At 33.1% G+C, this 15764-nt stretch overlaps 1 protein-coding gene across 6 annotated transcripts; it reads left to right on the top strand.

Moving 5' to 3' along the window:
• The first annotated feature begins 83 nt into the window (after positions 1 to 83).
• Cyp6v1 (Cytochrome P450 6v1) lies at positions 84 to 14358 on the top strand. Of its 6 annotated transcripts, none has more exons than XM_086839224.1 (4): positions 84 to 223; positions 10238 to 11788; positions 13001 to 13819; positions 13904 to 14358. In XM_086839224.1, exons 2-4 carry the CDS (start codon positions 11321 to 11323, stop codon positions 14177 to 14179), a joined length of 1563 nt encoding a protein of 520 aa, XP_086695350.1. In that variant the 5' UTR covers positions 84 to 223; positions 10238 to 11320; the 3' UTR covers positions 14180 to 14358. The 6 variants fall into 6 exon arrangements, with proteins under 6 accessions (XP_086695350.1, XP_086695348.1, XP_086695351.1 ...); XM_086839222.1 differs by lacking the exon at positions 84 to 223 and adding an exon at positions 8958 to 9998; XM_086839225.1 differs by lacking the exon at positions 84 to 223 and adding an exon at positions 9805 to 9926.
• The last annotated feature ends 1406 nt before the right edge of the window (positions 14359 to 15764 follow it).

The raw sequence follows: 15764 nt of genomic DNA, 5'->3' as shown, positions 1-15764 counted from the left end.
TTAAAGGGGTTTTCTATAGAACTATAGGACGGACTTTCAGGCAGTCGCAGTATGTCAATGAATATCTTTCATTTAATATCTCATTTTTAATTTTTAGTTGACAAAAAAATTTTTTGATTAGTTTGTATTCGTGAGAAAATATTCTTATTATTAAAAAATAATTTGTATTATAAGTTAATTTTAATGCAGAGGTTTCCAAGACAGTGACTCGCTAGCACACGCAGTATGTATATGAAAATCTTTTAAATAGTGTCTAAAACTTAATTATTAGTTTAAAAAAAATTATTTTGATCAGTTTTTATTGTAAATTAATTATTTTTATGATTAAAAATGGATTTGACTCCAAAAAAAAACTTATATAAAACAGAAACCTAACTCGCAGCCCGAAGCACAGGCTGCATTTAATTTAAGCAACTAAGTTGGTAAACAATTTAATGTACATATATAACTCATATAATTAATATAGGTTGTTTTATAAAATATATATTATTTTACTATATTATATAATTATATTCTAAATATATTAAAAGTAAAGTAGATTAAATATCTTAAAATCTATAAACATCTACATTTTCCAAGAAGCATCTTCTAGATATTATTTTCTCAGTCATTTCTCACCGTGTACGGTGGATCATCAAAGCGATGGACAGCAGGTTAAGATGTTAACGGAATGGGAAAATATTAATATTTATAATATTTTCTATTTCTTCATTTATTTTTTTGTATTTTGTATTGTTCTCTTGCGGAGGCAGGGCCGGAGGAGTTGACTTATGCGACAGTTTTATTGGGCGTCGGCATCTTGGATGAAGTCAAACCCAGCGGAACAAGGCCCGCCAAGGGGTTAATGTTAATTGCTCCTTTATGCTAAGCGGGAAAAACGTCTGTTTTTCTCACTCTAAAAAAATAACAACAAAATATTATAGAAACAACTCTCAACTCGAAAGTCAAGACACAAAATCCCCATTGTATTATTCGCTCAATTTTTACAAGTTCCGCGTAGAACCGGAATAAAAAAAATCAGAGGAGTGGCAGGAGAAGTACCAAAAATTAACCAGAAAAATCGATTGTTATTTGGGCATCGCTTAACCCATTCGCTGACCGAGTCATAAAAACAAATCTCACACAAAAAAAAAAAGAAATGAGAAAAAACGTGCACGCATTTTTTAACCCCCTTCGTCCTTTGCCGGGAAATGAAAATGAAACCGTGTCCTGTTCTCGTTCCACATTTACTCATTTTTTTCTCTAATTTATGTCTCACTCGGCTGTCGTATTTATTTTTTATTGTTTTATTACTTTACGATCTGGCTAAAAAAAGAGTTGAGTGAAGCAGGGCGAAAAAACAGCAGGACGAAAAGTGAAGCAGGGCAAAGGAAGTAACTCAAAAAGTATCTCAGATTTGCATTTTCAGAATAACAGAAAGGAAAATAGTGTTAAATGGAAATGGGAATAGTAACTTATAGCTGTATGACACTGGGAGTAAGGTATTATATATTTATGTTGTATATAAATTTATTTAAAGAGTTTTTTCCAACCATAAATTAAAATAAATTCCTGCATTTCTATCTCTTCAAAATTTAGTTTGAAAGGTTTTTAATATCACCAATATCGTAATAATCTATTTAAAATTTTAAACTTACTTAATATCTTTTTTAAAATACACTCAGTAAAAATTTTTTGAAAGTAATTATATATTAATTTAATGCAAATCTTCATTTTAAGCTCTGTAATATAAATCTGATAAATAAATTTCTGTTATTTCTATTTCTGATATTTTAATGTGTTTTTTTAGTTTTAATATTCATTAAAAGATTTTTAAAATTAATAAATCATAGCAAACTCTTCTAATATTTTCCCCTAATATTTTTTAAACATTTCATTTGAAAGTTATTTATACTATGTATTTAAATATTACCAATATACTTATTTAATCTTTAAAACTTAACTTAACTTAATCACTTGACATTTATTTAATATAATACTAAACTTACAAATTAAATACCATATTATTTATAATAATTACACACCAATTTCCAAGTCAGTGCCATACCCTACCTAAAAATTATTTATTTGCATTGCCAAAAAATATATGTACCTACGGGTTAAAAAAGAGGCCCAGGACGAAATTGACCTGAGGTCCTTTTCCCTGAGTTTTTTCTTCTTCATCGCCCCTTTCCTTTGTTAACCCCTTTTCGCTCTACAAATACAATTTGCAATTGTTCGCGAAACGGGGCAAAGGGGTTAAAGCCGGGTAAATTTTTTTGACCATGTTGTATACCTCGAAACTACCAAGAATCGCGTTTTACTGCCGTTTTTTGTTCGCCTTCTGCGATTTTTGTGCGTTTTTTGTTCTCTCTTTTTTATATTGGATGGGTTAGTGTTTTTTTTTTGGGATAGGTCAAAGTGAACTCTTTACTTAGAACTTGACCCAATATATTTAGGTTTGTAGGTTTCTAGTGCAGTTCGATTCGGGTTCGGATATTTCTGCCTTAGTTTTATTTGTATTTTACTTTTTTGCCTTTCGCGGAAGCGAATCCTTTCTCTAAGTTCTTTTTAATGTTGTTTTGGGATTTGGATTTTTCGACTTTGGTTTCTGGTGAGGATACTTTTTTTCAGTCAGTCACTGCGTTTTGACTTTGCATTTGTTGGGTTTGACTTTATGGCCAGGTTTTCAGTCAAGGTCTAACCAACAAGGAATTACAGGATTTACCTACTGACCTGAAGCACAAAGTAAAAGGGGTTTTGAAGTCAGTTTTTTAATACAGAATGTTGTTTGTTTTGCTAAGATATTGTATTTATTATTTGTTAAATATAACCTGTTTAAAATTATGGTAAATTATTTAGTTCCAAATACTATAATAAAAATATATGGAATTTCTTTCCAATAAATATATATTTCCTAACAAACATATATTTTTTCTAATGTGACATCCAAAATCAAAAGGTTTTGAAGTTACTTTTAATTAAAATATTGGTTAATTTACTAAGAAATTGTATTATTAATTTAATACACTAAATATTTAATTTTTAATACCATATACTAAAAGTATATATGGTTTCTTCAAAATTTCCCCCATATAAATATAGGTAGATATATATTTTTCCTAGTTTGCTTTTTAAATTTAAAAAAAATATTGTTTGGTTTAGTCAGAAATTATATTTTTTATTTGTTAAATAAATAAATTATTTGTTTCCAACTAATTTATTCTAAAAGTATATGGAATTTCAAATCCAAAGGGTATTTAAGGGAGTTTTATTATAGTATTTAGTTTTATTTTATCAAAAAATTATTTAACAATTATAAACTATTAAGAATAATGATTAAATATTTAATTGCAAACACTATATCCTTATAGTATATGGAGTTTCTTCCTAATATTCCTCATAGATACATCTTTTTTCTAGTTTGCTATCCAAATCACATAATTTTGCGACTAAAAAGAAGCCTTCACTGGCATTTGTTTATTTTGCTTTCTCTGCAATTTACCGTCGTCTTTAAAAAACAAAACAAAAATAAAATCAAAACAGAAAAGAAAAGATAAGGGAATTGAAAATTGCTCAACTTAGGTGCGCATCATTTAACTTTCGGCAGAAACGAGCCGAGTGAGATTACACACATGAAGGGACATTCAAGGATGCCCGTGTCTCTGCAAACGGTATCTGGATCCTTTCGAGAAAAAATTAAAAACAAAAAATACAAGAGGTCGGGGGCCAAAATTGGTAACAAGGAGTAATCGAAACCCGTCAAAATGGCAAACACAACAATGCAACTTAGGCCAAGGAAACGAGCTGAAAAGAAGGGAAAAGGTCCTTAAGCACATTACAACACGATCGCAATCTGGCAACAAAATGTAAGATGCACATGTGTGCACTGCGAAAAAAATACTATAGCATTTAAAAAATATAATAAATAATATTTAAGGTTAATATATATAGAATATAAAGAATATCTGTAAAAGAGGAAAATATTTGACTTTCAAAACACTTTTTCTCTGAAGAATATTATATTTCCTGTATCTCCCTAAATTCCTCTATGTGCATACACACATATCCTTGGGATCAGCTGCCTTTCTTTTTTTTCAAAAAATAATGCCTGCTGACAGATTATTATTAGCGTAACATTAACGTCAAATTACGCATCTATTTTGCGCACTTTATCTCGATCTACGTACTATATACTATATATGCCACATATTCCCATAAAAAGCGGTGCAACATCAAAACGAGGGATTAGATCCCCGGATTACTGGACCATGTGTGTATTTTCTTTTTTATTTTTTGTAGATGGTCAGTGTATCTTAAGCGAAATGCGGGCAGGTGGAAGGATGTGTGTGTATCTTGCAGATACATTTACGTTAGCATTTGCTAATGAGGTATTTTGGAAAATATCTGAGAAATCTTTAGGGATATGATGGGGTGGAGGGTTAATTACAAGGAGATGATGCAAAACTACAAGGGCTGAAAATTGCTTGGGAAATGGAAAATCCAGGGGAAGGAGATTTGCAAATTTTGCAAATATTTTGTTTCCTTTCATATATTTTCAAAGGGTGGATTATAGAAATACATATATATACGAAAATACAAAGGGTTTTTGTTATATAATTTTGTAGTTAGTATTTACAAATATTATATATATATCTATTTAAAATTGTTTCTAGATTAATACTAGATTTTAACTTAATTTTCAATCCCCATTTATTCCTATATTTTTATAAATTTTTGTTATGTCTCTAAAACAATTACATATTATCGCTAAACCAATTCCTACTTCAAGTATCTGAATTAATTCCCGGAAAATCGAGGGAAAACCCCACCACCTGACGCAACTCCCACAAGTGGAAACTACTTTTCCGGTTGAAGGGGGATGCGTGACAATAATTAAAAGATTTCCAATGCAAACAAAAGCAAATGGAATGAAAACAAAGTCGCTAAGGCCAAAACTAAATAGGAAAAGCAAATTTTCCACCCTGCCACGCCCACACTTAACCCACTGTCGCCAGCGACTTGAAATGCACAAATGTTTGCCTGTCTATTTGTTTGTTTGTTTGTTTGTTTGTCGTTTGTCGATTGAGACGGCTTTGATTTTCGCTGAGCTGATTTTGATGGGTGGGCAGGAAAAGGAGGTTTTCCCAATGGTGGGGAGGGGGGTGGAGGAGGGGGGACGATGCCAAGGCGGTTTGTTGCGACAAGTGCGCTGGTGTTTGCAGAGCCGTTGTGTGCATAAGCGACGATGATTATTGACACAACGCCAGCTTTGGTACAGTGAGCACTCGACAAGATAAAGACAATATTTTAAGGGTACCTTTCAAAATTAAAGTTTGCATAGGGGGCATTAATTTCTATAAGCAATATTTAAAATAGTCACCCGATAAGGCCTGTTCTGAATCATATATTAATGACTATTAAAAAGAAGACTATCTGCAAAGATTCATAGAGATAACTTAAAAAATTAGAGACTATGGGCAAAAAGACATGGCTAGATCGAGTCGCTTTTTGATGCTGATCAAGCATATAAATATAAAATAAATTATAATACCCTGCAATGGTAGAAACCTCCAACAAAAGGTTGTCTTTAGTGATCTAAATGAATAATAATATATTTTAAATATTATATGAAGTGAAATAAATAAATAAAATTATATTTTAAATATTATATGAAGTGAAATAATAAAATTATTTAATAAAAAATAAATAAATAAAATAAATATATAAATAAATAAATAAATAAATAAATAAATAAATAAATAAATAAATAAATAAGTAAATTAATTAATTAATTAATTAATACATTAATAAAATTATATTTAAAATATTATATTTCTAAAAAATACAAGGTACATATATAATAATTTTTTTTCTATAATTAAAAAAGATTTACTAAAGATATTTTTTGAAGTCAGGAATCTGTTGTAATAATTATATGATATGATATATTTTTAATACAGAATATCAATAATGTTAAAATATACAAAAATAAAATATAAAAAACATATATAACGATAATAACTGATAAGTAGAAAGAGATAGATAAAAGCTATATCCAGAATTAACAATGTAAGAGTTATATTTTACGATTTTTGAACAATATAAAAACATGAAACCCTAGTAACTGATACCTACAATTATTATTTAACCAAATCGATTTCAAATTCTATTATTTTAAACAATTTCTAATTTTATTTTAGTATTCTTGAGATATTTTCCACCATTTTCCAAAAAGTTTCCCTACAAATCGAACTGTGCTGAGTGTGGATTGCCAAAAAGGTAAAATCCGGGGAAGCCCCCCACCCCCCTCCCCCTACCATTCGATAACCCCTTGCCGTGCGGTCGTGCGTGAAATTTAATCAAAGCAAGACTTAACCCCACACCCCCCGTCCTCGAAGCACCCTGTAACCCCTGAGAAACCAATGTGAGCCATCAATGTGGCCAACAGTTTTCGGTGTCGTGTCCCAAAAGTAGACGACATACAAACAAGCGGAAATGTTGCACATTTGTAACTTTAGCACACTTTTCCGGAGGAGGGGGTGGGGGTGGGGTAGGAAAAGTTGGTGTGGAAAACGAACCGAAAGTTTACCATCCACACCAAGTGCAAATTTCTGTCAATTGTTGTAAATGGAGTTTCCTTTTTCCTCTGTTTTGGCAATTTGTCCAACAAAGTGTGGGGTTTTTTTTTCCGTTCAGCCCCAAAGATTGGGCGGAAAAGTTACTTAACCCTACAGTGGGCCTTCAAAATAAACCAAATTTGGTAAAAAAAAATTATTATTATTTTGGCCTAATAAATTAAATAAAAATTAAAATTAATATAATAAATAGTTGCCAATTCAATTTAATTTGATTTTTATATAAATCCACACATATTCACACATTCACTTTATCGAGTCTCCTCCAAATATCGATCATTTGCGAAACCCCACTAGTTCAATCACTTTTTCAATTTTGGCGCTCACTTTCTTGCAGTTCTGCTTTTAAGTGCTGCGCAGCCCTGGAAAAAAAACCAGGGCACTTTTCGATATTTCGCTTTTTGGCGATAAAGAAGAAGTGGCGAAAACAAAACAGCTGAAGCGCAACAACAACAAAGCAAAAGAAAAAGAAGAAGCAGAAACGGCAGACAGGCAACAGTAACAAAAAATAAAGCGAGGAAAAAGCTATCGGGCGTTTATTTATAAATCGGCCCACGAACACAAAAACGGAAAGCAAAAAAAAAAAAGCTGGGCCGAAACCAACAACAAAAACAACTGACCATTGTCTTGCACCCGGCAACGTTATCTCTCTGTTGCTCTCTCTCTCTTGTAGGCACGGCACTTTTTCCCTCTAGCTCGCGCGCTCTCACCGTTTGTTTTCATCGAAAGATTCGCGGTCGCCGTCACGTGGAGCGCAAGCAGCGACGCTAGCGCAGTTTCGCTTTTAATCGTCACTTTTATTTGCGGTCTACTTTGTGCGTTGGCATCTTTTGTGTCACATATGTACAGTGGGTCGAAATTGGTCTTAGGGTCAGTGACCAAATCGACTGATTTGCACTGGTTAAATATATGTTTTCATTAAATAATAATGCATGTAGTCATAAAATTGCCTATACAAAACTAATTACAACTTTTGTGAGCATGGAGCATAAGTTTTTATGTCGTTTATACCTTTTTTTAAGGGCGGAACACGGCAAAATATGATATTTATTATGTTTTTAACAAGAAAAAACGCCTATTTCGAAACGCTTAAGTTTTTTGCTTAATTTAAAGCATTATTCACATATAAATCAGCCGATTTACACTGCAAAAATATATTTTTTCATCGAACAATTGTGCATAAAGTCATGCAAATGTCTATAGCAAACGCATGCATTTTTTTGTGAGCATGAAGTAAATATTTTAATAATAATTTTTAATGTTGTTATAAATATTTTTTATGAAACTAACATGATATGTTATGTAATTTTAACAAGAACAAACACTTACTTCGAAACGCTTAAGTTTTTTCCTAATTTTTATGCATTATGCAAATATAAACCCAGCTTATATTTGTAAGTTTATTTATTATTAATATTTTATTTTCAATTTTTTAATTCTTTGACGAGTGGTTGAAATGATTAAAAGAAGTTTATAGATTTGAGTAACTCGCAAGTGATTAAAAAATTCTTTGAAAATTATTGAAAAATGTTTTTAAAATATATTTAATAATGAAATAAGAAAAAAAAAGAAAAATTAAATGAAATCATCATCACCCATGTCGCCACACAACCGCTTCTCTTATTTAATTTATTTTTTTTAACGTTACTTCCCTTTGCAAATTGTAGAATATTTATTTAGAATTTAGTAATATATAAAATATATGATATATTTAGTAGCGAAATCTAAAACTTATTATTAAAATTTTTAATATGTTAATGAAAAATGGAAATAATACATGAACAAAATAAATTAATGTTAATCTATATTAATTTATATTTTTATTATTTGTTGATATTATGCTTTTATTATTATAATTAATATTATAAGGGGCTAAAATTAAATTACTAAAATTTAACAAAATTCTATTGATAAATGTATTATTCAAACAAACAACAGAAAAAGTCTATAATTTCAGCAGAAAATTCATAAAATTCTAGCTGTAAATATAATTGATTTAATATATCTATATATATGATATTATAAAATGAATTTAAAAAAATAAATGAACAAAATAAATTAATGTCAATCTATATAAATTTCTCTTTTTATTATTTGTTAATACTATGCAATAATAATTATAATTATTAGGGTCTAAAATTAAATTCTTAAAACTTTACGAAATTCGATTGATATATATAATTTCAAACAAACAATAGAAAGAGACTTTAATTTGAACAGAAATTTCATAAAATGCTAGCTGTTAATATAATTAATTGATCACAACTATATAATATAATAAAATAAATAAAAAATTATAAATGAACAAAATAAATTAATGTCACTCTATATTAATTTATGTTTTTATTATGTGTTATTATTATGCAATAATAATTATTATTATTAAGGGCTAAAATTAAATTCTTTAAACATAATTCGATTGATATATGTATTATTCAAACAAACAATAGAAAGAGAGTATAATTTAAACAGAAATTTCATAAAATGATAGCTGTAAATATGTATAATTGATTACTCGCAGCTATATAATATAATAAAATAAATGAAAAATAATAAATAAACAAAATAAATTAATGTCAACCAATATTAATTACTCTTATTATTATTTGTTAATACTATACAAGAATTATTATTATTATTAGGGACTAAATTTAAATTCTTAAAACTTAACGAAATTCGATTGATATACATTATACGATGTGTGTTATTCAAACAAACAATAGAAAAAACTATAATTTGATCAGAAATTTCGTAAAATGCTAGTTGTAAATATAATTGATTGATCGCAGCTATATAGCTATCTAAAATGATTAAAATATAAACAATTTTTGTTATTCTGATGTATGCATTATAATTAATAGTATAGCATTTAACTACGATTACCTTATTATTAGTTAATCATAGCATGGCCTTTACAGTGTTTGCCCGCTATTTCACTCCTTTCGCTCCACTGTAAGGCACACATGTATGTGCCCGCAAAGCCTGAGCATGATGACTCTTCAAATTTCTCGCCAAAACTCGGCTCTCTGGGTTTTGCGCTCTCGCGTTCTGTGGAGATCTGCCTCTCTCTATGCTTTTGTTCTCTGCCCACCCGCAAACTTGCGGTTAATAAAAAACAACGATGGGGGCGTCGTCGTCTGCGGTCGCTGCTCTGCTCTCTGGCTCCGGCGACCACATGATAAAAGGCCATCGAGTTGCGCTGCTGCCGGCTTCGCTGCCTTCGTGGGGCCCGCCGCCGTCGACGTCGCATCATTTGAAAGCGTCGCTTTGTGGAGCTAGCTAGCGTTTATATTTATAATTTTTTTTTTAGTATTTACTATTTGTAATTCGCAATTCGGAAATCGCAAATCGTAATCCGTGGCTTTTACCTTTCGCCCAAGTGTCTGTCGCTCTCTCTCTTCTCGCTCTGCCGCTCTCTTTATTGCTCTCTGTCGCGGTGTCGCCTGTGCTTCTTTTTCTTGCTCTGCTTCTTCTTAAACAGCTTGTTCGGCGTGGCTGTTCTGCTTCTTCCTAATCGTCTCTTTCATTTGTTGTTGACGTCGCGTTGTTTTTGTGCTGTGCATTTCTTTAATATTTGCACCGATCTTAACCCTTATTTTTGTTTCGTTTTTTGTTTGTAGTGGTTTCAAATATGTGATATAATTTGTTAAGTATTTATTTATAAAACACGCGGCCAGATTGCTGCACGAAAAGGCGCCACAGCGAGAACGCAACGAACGCAAGGGAAAGCAACAGCAACAAAAGCGCCGAGGATAGGCAACAACAAGCAAAACCGCAAAAACCACCACAAGAAAAAAAATATAAAGCGTCAACAATCGGTGGCGAAAGGAGCTTCAAAGAGGAAATCAAATGAGAACACCGAGAGCAGAGAAGAACGAACTTAAAATTCAAAGCGAAGGAGGAATAACGATAAAAGACAAAAAAAGCACAAAGCAACAACAACAAACCAAAGCAAATAATTGGCAAAAAATTATCTAGCAAAAACAAATAATTATCAAGCAATAAAACCGTCACAGACAAATACTGAAATTAACAGAAATAAAATATAAAGTCAAAGAAAAATTGCACTTAAGCCAAAAGTAAACAAAAAAGAAATATATATATAAATAATTTTTAAAATTGATTATCTTTTTAACATGTAAATTTAAACGACACTGAAATCTAAATATTAAAATGCAAAGCAGCTGAAAAAATAAAAAAAAAAACAATTAAATAAATAGTGAAATCATTAATGAATGAAATTTAAAACCAATTGAATTAAAGAAATAATAACCTTGAAACAAAAGGATTCTCCTTAAAAGGAAATACATCCGGAGACACACAAGAGAGACGATCCTTTGCTTTATCAAGTACAGCAAGCACTGGAAGATCCTTTGAGAAAGATCCTTTTAAAAATAATTTAAAACAAGTACGATCAGCAGAAAACAAAAAACAAGAACAATGACTGGATAACTACCACTTAAATATAAGCAAAAAAATATAGGAATATTATACAAACCAACAGGATAACAAACAGGATCCTTTTGGAAATTGCCATCTTAAAAAGAGAAGATTTCTTCCAAGGATATCAAGGATTTTAGCTTAAAAACTCAGCGAGAGCGTGATCTACAGGTGCAAGTGCAAGCAAAAACAGCCTCAAAATCGGCGATTTAATAATCCTGCACACTCCATATCCATATCCCGCATCCTTGGAGCAACCGGAAATGGTGTACTCGACGAATATCCTGCTGGCCATCGTCACGATCCTGACGGCGGTGTTCATATGGTCACGTCGCACCTACGTCTATTGGCAGCGTCGCCGCGTAAAGTTCGTCCAGCCGACGCACTTGCTCGGCAACCTGACCCGTGTCCTTCGCCTGGAGGAGTCCTTTGCCCTGCAGCTGCGCCGCTTCTATTTCGATGAGCGTTTCCGCAATGAGCCCGTGGTGGGGATTTACCTGTTCCATCAACCGGCCTTGCTCATCCGTGACCTGGAACTGGTGCGCACCGTACTCGTTGAGGACTTTGTTAGCTTCTCGAACAGGTTCGCCAAATGTGATGGTCGGAGCGACAAGATGGGTGCCCTTTCTCTGTTCCTTGCCAAGCAGCCGGAGTGGCGAGAGATACGAACCAGGTTGGCACCCGCCTTCGCTGGCGCTAAGCTCAAACAGATGTTCTCGCTCATGGAGGAGGTGAGTCATGACGCATGAGTAAGTTTTTTTTTCTTTTAACTGGTTCAGATGGTTGGGCACTAAAATTCTTACACTGCGAGAAACGGGAGAGTGTTTAAATTGCATTGAATTATATCAACATATATGTTATATATTTTTAGACCTTTGCAGTGTATTATTATTTTAGTTAGAAGCTTTTACGTTATGAAGAAATCATTTTTGATCCTATAAATAATATATATTCTTGATCGGGATTAACAGCCGATTCGATTTAGCAATTTCCGAGAGAAAAATAAATTTTTGGAAATTTTTTTCAATATTTTATAAGGGGTCAAAATTTAAAAAAATTCATAAAAAAAATTAATTCTAAAAAATTATAAATTGAGTATACAGTTTTATTAAAGAAATAAAAACTAACATAGGAAAGCTTTCCGAATGAAAATTAGTGCTTTTTTGGCTTAGCTATGAGTATTTTAAAATTCAATATGTTATAAAAATGGTCATAGAAATATATTGATAAATATCAATATTAATTTAATTATTAGATATATTTTTAACAATATATTTTTAAAACTATAGTATTTGCCTTTTAATTTACAGCCAGAATTTTATTGTGAAATAACTTTTATTATAAGATATATTTTAAAGAATTTTTATTAGGATATTTGAAGATGACTTTATATTTTTGCTTAATTAATTTTAATTTAAAGTTCAAAGTACATTTTTCTCTGTGTAACCTGAAGTGAAAGATGGCTCGTGCCGGAGTCTGATAAAAGGTATCTTTAAACTGCGCGTGTTTCCATTTGAGGCTTATCAAAATAGCCAATATGTTTTCTTACCAAAGGTCTTACCAAAGGTTCTTCTTATCAAAGGTCAAAACTATCGTACCATATTCCTCAAAAATCAAAAAAACAAAAGACTTTCATTGGTTTTAATACATATTTCCAAGCAAACTTTTTTGGCAATGAAGCACAGTGTTAATATGCAAATCAAACTGTATAACTTAAGGCACCAAGCAAGAACAAAAACTAAATTAAAAGTCGGAAATGACTAATCATTCTGATAATGCAAATGTTTTTTTTTTGCGACACGTCAAATGAAATGTTTGCCGAGGCTACACTTTGAATAAATGCAGAGCAAACAGGAAACAGTTTATTTTATCAGGGATATAAAATTGATTCGCATTTTGTATATTTCTTGAAATATTTGTTTTAATTTTATTTATACACTTAGATTGGCTGCGATTTGGAGTGGTATCTGAAGCGACTGACTCGTGATCTTCGACGCGGAGATGCCGAACGTGGAGCAATTGTGAGCATCAAGGATGTCTGTGATCTATATAACACGGATATGATTGCCAGCATTGCCTTTGGCCTGAGATCATATAGTTTACGGAATACACAATCGGAGATCGGTTCACATTGTCAGGACTTATTTCGACCGAATATGAGGAGGATAATCGATTTGTTTGTGATCTTTTACATGCCCAAATTGGTGCCTCTACTGAGGCCCAAACTTTTTACGGAACCGCATGCGGAATTCCTACGCCGAGTGATCCAGCTGGTGATCGAGGAGCGGGAGCGCGGCGGTGATCTGCGCAACGATCTCATCGAGATGCTGCTGACCCTGAAGAAGGAGGCGGATCTGCAGCAAGACAAGTCCCATTTCACGCATCATCGCGACTTTTTGGCCGCCCAGGCGGCATCCTTTGAGTTGGCCGGCATTGAGACCTGTTCGTCCAGCATGTCCTTTGCCCTCTACGAGCTGGCCAAGCAGCCACTGATGCAGTCCCGTCTGCGTCGTGAGATACGTGAGGCTTTCGGAGAAAATCCCAATGGAAAGTTGTCCTACGAAGTGATTGCCCGTATGCAATTCCTGGATATGGTTGTGGAGGAGACACTACGCAAGTATCCCATAGTGCCGCTCCTAGAACGAGAGTGTACACCGATCAATAAGAAGCGCTTCTATTCCCTAAGGCCACATGCCGAGTGCTATGCCCGCCGGGGAATGCCAGTTTTTATATCCAATTTGGCCATACATCATGATCCCAAGGTGGGCTTTAGTTAAGGGTTATTAGTTAGTTAATTAAACAAGTTTTCTGTATATGTTTAAATGAATTACTCTTCTCTCTTGCAGTACTGGCCAGATCCGGAACGTTTTGATCCGGAACGCTTCAGTGCAGCGAACAAGGCTCTGCATGCGCCCATGTCATACCTGCCCTTTGGTGCCGGTCCCCACAATTGTATTGGAATGCAAATTGGTCTGCTCCAGATTAAGCTTGGCCTCATCTACTTTCTGCATCAGCATCGTGTGGAGATTTGCGATAGGACTGTGGAGCGCATACGCTTTGATGCCAAGTTCGCGCTGCTGGCCAGCGAGCAACGCATTTACCTCAAGGTCGACTGTTTATAGCCATCCATCAATCGCCATCCGCCAACCGATATTCGATATTTTATATTCGGTATTAGCAGCATTATTTTATTAACCGGGAGCAGAGCCGACGACGCCGCCCCCGCCATCATCGTCATCGATTTGTAAATACTTTGGGCCTGCCTCAAAATAAACTTTGCTACGTTCTTTTTTTTTCTAAATGCTCCATCTCATTGTGTGTTTCAATTAATTGTTTATTGGGTCGCAGAGTATGTGAAAATGTATTGTTTAAACTATTGAATTAAGATAAGGAGACGCTTTTGGGTACTTTCTCGTTTTTTTTTTGGTGGGATCAGTGCCCCCAACCCCAGTTTTCTTTTTTGTTTTGTTCTTTTCGTAATGCCACCTCAGCGAATATTTTATTGACTGTAGGTCGGCGGGAGCGGTCGGAGCTCAGCTGATAACACTTATCAGACGGCTCTGAGGCCTTTGCCCGGTGGCCTGATCATTTCGATTCGGATTCGCATATATGTATGTATATATTTCGGTTTCTCCGATTCGGTTCCGATGAACAAGCTACGTCACCGTCATTGAACACCGGAGAGCTTAATAAACAAAGTTCAGGTTTCCAGCTTGGCGTCTAGAGTTTGCATGGATTAGAGTGAACCCGAGTAGCAGAGTCAGGTGTTGTTAGCATTAAGCTTGAAGAGATACTGTGAGTATAATAAGTTATTTATGGAGATATATAATATTTTATAAGGATTGTGAATAATAGATCTTACCCTTTATGCTCTATTATTATTAGTTTCTAGTAAAACTATGATTGAAATTGTTGCTTTATCGGGTTGTATAATATACTCTAAAAAAAATAATAAACTTTTATCCTTTAGTATCTCTAAGTTCTAGTAAAACTATGAGTAAAATTGTTGATTTAACAGGTATTAAATTATATAATAAGGATAATACATATATATCCAATCATTTATATTTTATTAGCATTTATATTAATACCTGGAGAAAAATCATATAGGGTTCAACCGCTTTCCGTTGACTATTATAGCTTAAAGTTCAAGTGCAAGTCACATATGATCTTTTAATATTAACGCAAAAAACCGGTTGCAAATAACTAATTTGAGATTAATAAACATTAACAAAGTTCTAAAAGTTCAAGGCTTGATGGAAATGCTTACTGTTCTTTTGAAAATATTTTATAAAATACTTAATTATTCAAATATTTTCTGTAAACTACATTTCACTTTGGATTTGTTAATACTTGTACCCGATAATTCCCATTTTCCTATACAGTATACCAACATCGTCAGCATTGGCGGCGTTATGCAAATGCTCACACCCCAGGGAAAACAAGCGGAAAACCGAAGGGTTTTTGTGATTTCCTTGGAAAAATGCGTATACAACTCTTTGAGAAAGAAAATCGTCTCGTTTTCCATTGCATTTGTTGTTGGCCAGTTTTTATTAGACCGCGAAAAATCAACAGTGGCTGCTTGTTCAGGGTGGTCCGTTTTTAGTTTAAACCTATCTGATCCGTTTGCGATCCGTTTTGTGATCCTTTTCTAGCGAGCCGCGAGCCGCCATTCCTTTCTTGTTTTTGAGGTCCTTGCGCGCACGC

Source organism: Drosophila serrata, unplaced genomic scaffold, assembly GCF_035046125.1.
Source record: "Drosophila serrata isolate PLE 108 unplaced genomic scaffold, ASM3504612v1 contig_362, whole genome shotgun sequence".
Lineage (NCBI taxonomy): Eukaryota > Metazoa > Arthropoda > Insecta > Diptera > Drosophilidae > Drosophila > Drosophila serrata.
The sequence above is the reverse complement of the archived record's forward strand: the minus strand, read 5'-3'. Positions and strand labels throughout refer to the sequence as shown.

What these genes read in the sequence shown, in the direction of transcription:
- Cyp6v1 (XM_086839224.1), top strand. Translation starts at nt 11,321, where the DNA reads ATGGTGTACTCGACGAATATCCTGCTGGCCATCGTCACGATCCTGACG. An exon ending in TGTTCTCGCTCATGGAGGAG is followed by an intron (nt 11,789 to 13,000) that starts GTGAGTCATGAC and finishes TTATACACTTAG; the next exon opens with ATTGGCTGCGATTTGGAGTG. An exon ending in CCATACATCATGATCCCAAG is followed by an intron (nt 13,820 to 13,903) that starts GTGGGCTTTAGT and finishes TCTCTCTTGCAG; the next exon opens with TACTGGCCAGATCCGGAACG.